At 52.1% G+C, this 2418-nt stretch overlaps 1 protein-coding gene across 1 annotated transcript; it reads left to right on the top strand.

The window, feature by feature from the left end:
- The first annotated feature begins 256 nt into the window (after positions 1–256).
- Positions 257–1025, top strand: LOC127314773 (uncharacterized). Its single transcript, XM_051345297.2, has one exon. It carries the CDS (start codon positions 381–383, stop codon positions 762–764), a length of 384 nt encoding a protein of 127 aa, XP_051201257.1. The 5' UTR covers positions 257–380; the 3' UTR covers positions 765–1025.
- The last annotated feature ends 1393 nt before the right edge of the window (positions 1026–2418 follow it).

The raw sequence follows: 2418 nt of genomic DNA, 5'->3' as shown, positions 1-2418 counted from the left end.
TGACGATAAATATGCGAACACTGGTTGCAAAAACTGAAGTCGCTTTCGACATTGTTGGGGGATCGGAAGAGGTAGGAGGTGGAGTGGCAAGTGGCAACCGTGACCACAGTGGTTCTCGAAAGCAACACGCTGGACACACTAGTGGCTGACCCGGCGGAAGCCCACATAATCTTCCCGGAGATAAGATCAAGAGCTGGACGTACGAGTGGCACCACAGGTTCCTGGCTCCTCACGCCTATAAATCCATGGCCATTTCAGCTCTCCTCGACGAGCACGGACAAGAGTATAGTACATCGAAGAAGCGGAAGTATCAGTATTCACTATTCAGTACAGTGTAGTGCACTGCTGCTTCGGATTAAGAACAGAGGACGGGTCGAGCGATGGCGACTTTTGCTGCTGCAACTGTGCCTCTTCCAGGCCGCGTCGCCGGATCCAGGCGGTGCGTGGTGGCGCGGGCGTCCGCGACGATGGCGCCGGCGGTGCTGGCAGGGAGGACGCACTACGAGGTGCTGGGAGTGGGCGCGGCGGCCAGCAGAGGGGAGATCAAGGCCGCGTACCGGCGCCTGGCGAGGGAGGTGCACCCGGACGCTGTTGGTGGTGGTGGTGACGAGCGGTTCATCCGGCTGCACGCGGCCTACGCAGCGCTCGCCGACCCCGACCAGCGCGCGCGGTACGACCGGGACGTCGGGGCGGCGATGTTCCGGCGGGCAGCGGCCGCGCCGGGGTTCCGGCGCCGGACGTGGGAGACGGACCAGTGCTGGTAGGACGGACGAGCAGGGCTGCTCTGCTTTCCCCAGGCATGGGCGCGGCGCGGCGTCGCGATCGTGGACCCTGGAGGAGCCGACGCGCCGTCAGATCCAAATTAGACGGCCGAGGTCGAGTGACGCGACGCACACTGGACACCGCGAGAGACGTTTTTAAATCTCTTGTGCGTTATCATCGAAATGCAAATACTAATATGTAAATTGATTAGCTGTCTACTGTAAATTAATCGCTAAGTAAGGAATATGCTACTGGATCCTCTACTTTGTAGAAGGACGCTCTTCTGCAGTCTTTATGGCGATTAATCTTACCGTCTTACATGTCTGAACGGAATTATTTCCAAAATTAGAAAGTGGTCCCACACCTGAAAGCGACTTTATTACTTGAAGTGGAAAGTGACCCGGGGACCGTTTTCCCGCATTGTTATGCATGCGACTGGTCCAAATACACCCCATGCGGCACGGACATGCAATGGAACAAGATACACTACACATCACGCAGTATTCCCAACACGTGTAAATTTAGATGCAAAACTTCATCCAATTTTTACAAAAAAAAATTACATCCTTCGTAAATAACAACTCATGCCACTTATTTTATAGTCTAATTAAGGATGTAAAAATGCAGCTATAGATGTAAAAAGAATATATAAAATACATCCAAAATCATGAAAGCTGGGATCAGAAATATAATAGTGTTTTACACATTGATCTATTAAATGTTGTAGATGTAGAAAAATAATAAAAAATACATCCAAAGTAGAGAAAGAAACTAATATAGTTACGTTCTTCGACTGATTCTGAAATTGAAAAATTTAAGAGGCAAAAGAGTAGTCTGCAAAAGATACATCCAGCGACATAATATTACATCTTTCCACCGTTCTGGAAGTAAAAAAAAAAAAGCCTTAAGAGGCAAAAATTATACTGCAAAAATTACATGTAGGGAACATAATTTACATCCTTCTATTAATCTGGAGATGACAAACTACATCATCAATATGCAATAGAGTAAAATCAAGTAGTACCAAGTAGCATGTGCATGAATAGTAACATAGCAGCCAGGGAAAAACAAGACAGGGGTAGGACGCCACATACACGAGTGGAAAAAGTTGCCTGCTTGCGTGCACGGCCATGGCTGCAGCGCTGCTGCTTTCAATCTGGAGCCAGACGCTAGGCGGGGCGAGTGTCGATGCTGCTGCTGCGCATACGCGCGCGGGGAAAAACTACATAGCGGCATGTCGTGGTGGCTCTTCCGAGGCAAGGCGGATCCTCAAATCAGCGCCGCATCTTCTCCCGGATCAAGGTGCTCCAGATCGCCGCCGTTGTGGAAGAGTAGGATGGCACTCCGGCGGCAGGGCACGCGAGGTTGCGCGTGGCGGCGGGATGTCCGATCTCGGCGTGGAGCCTGAGATCGAGCTTGAACTCTTCCTCCTCCCCGCCGGATTTCTCTACTTCTTTGCAACAGCTGGAGCTGGCTCGCCGGGACGAAGGTCAACGAGATGTGGGCGGCCATGGCGCCCTTGCGCGATTCAAGGGGCACTCGCGAGAGGTTAGGAAAGGCAGTGGAGAGTTGGCGGAAGAAGGCACAGAGCGAGACCGGGTGGCAGGGGAGCTAGGCGGAGAGGAGGTCGCCGGGGAATGGAGAGACGATGAGAGC

The sequence above is a fragment of the Lolium perenne genome, chromosome 7 (assembly GCF_019359855.2).
Source record: "Lolium perenne isolate Kyuss_39 chromosome 7, Kyuss_2.0, whole genome shotgun sequence".
NCBI classification, from domain to species: domain Eukaryota; kingdom Viridiplantae; phylum Streptophyta; class Magnoliopsida; order Poales; family Poaceae; genus Lolium; species Lolium perenne.
Note: the sequence above shows the minus strand (reverse complement) of the source record. Positions and strands in the feature narration are given on the sequence as shown.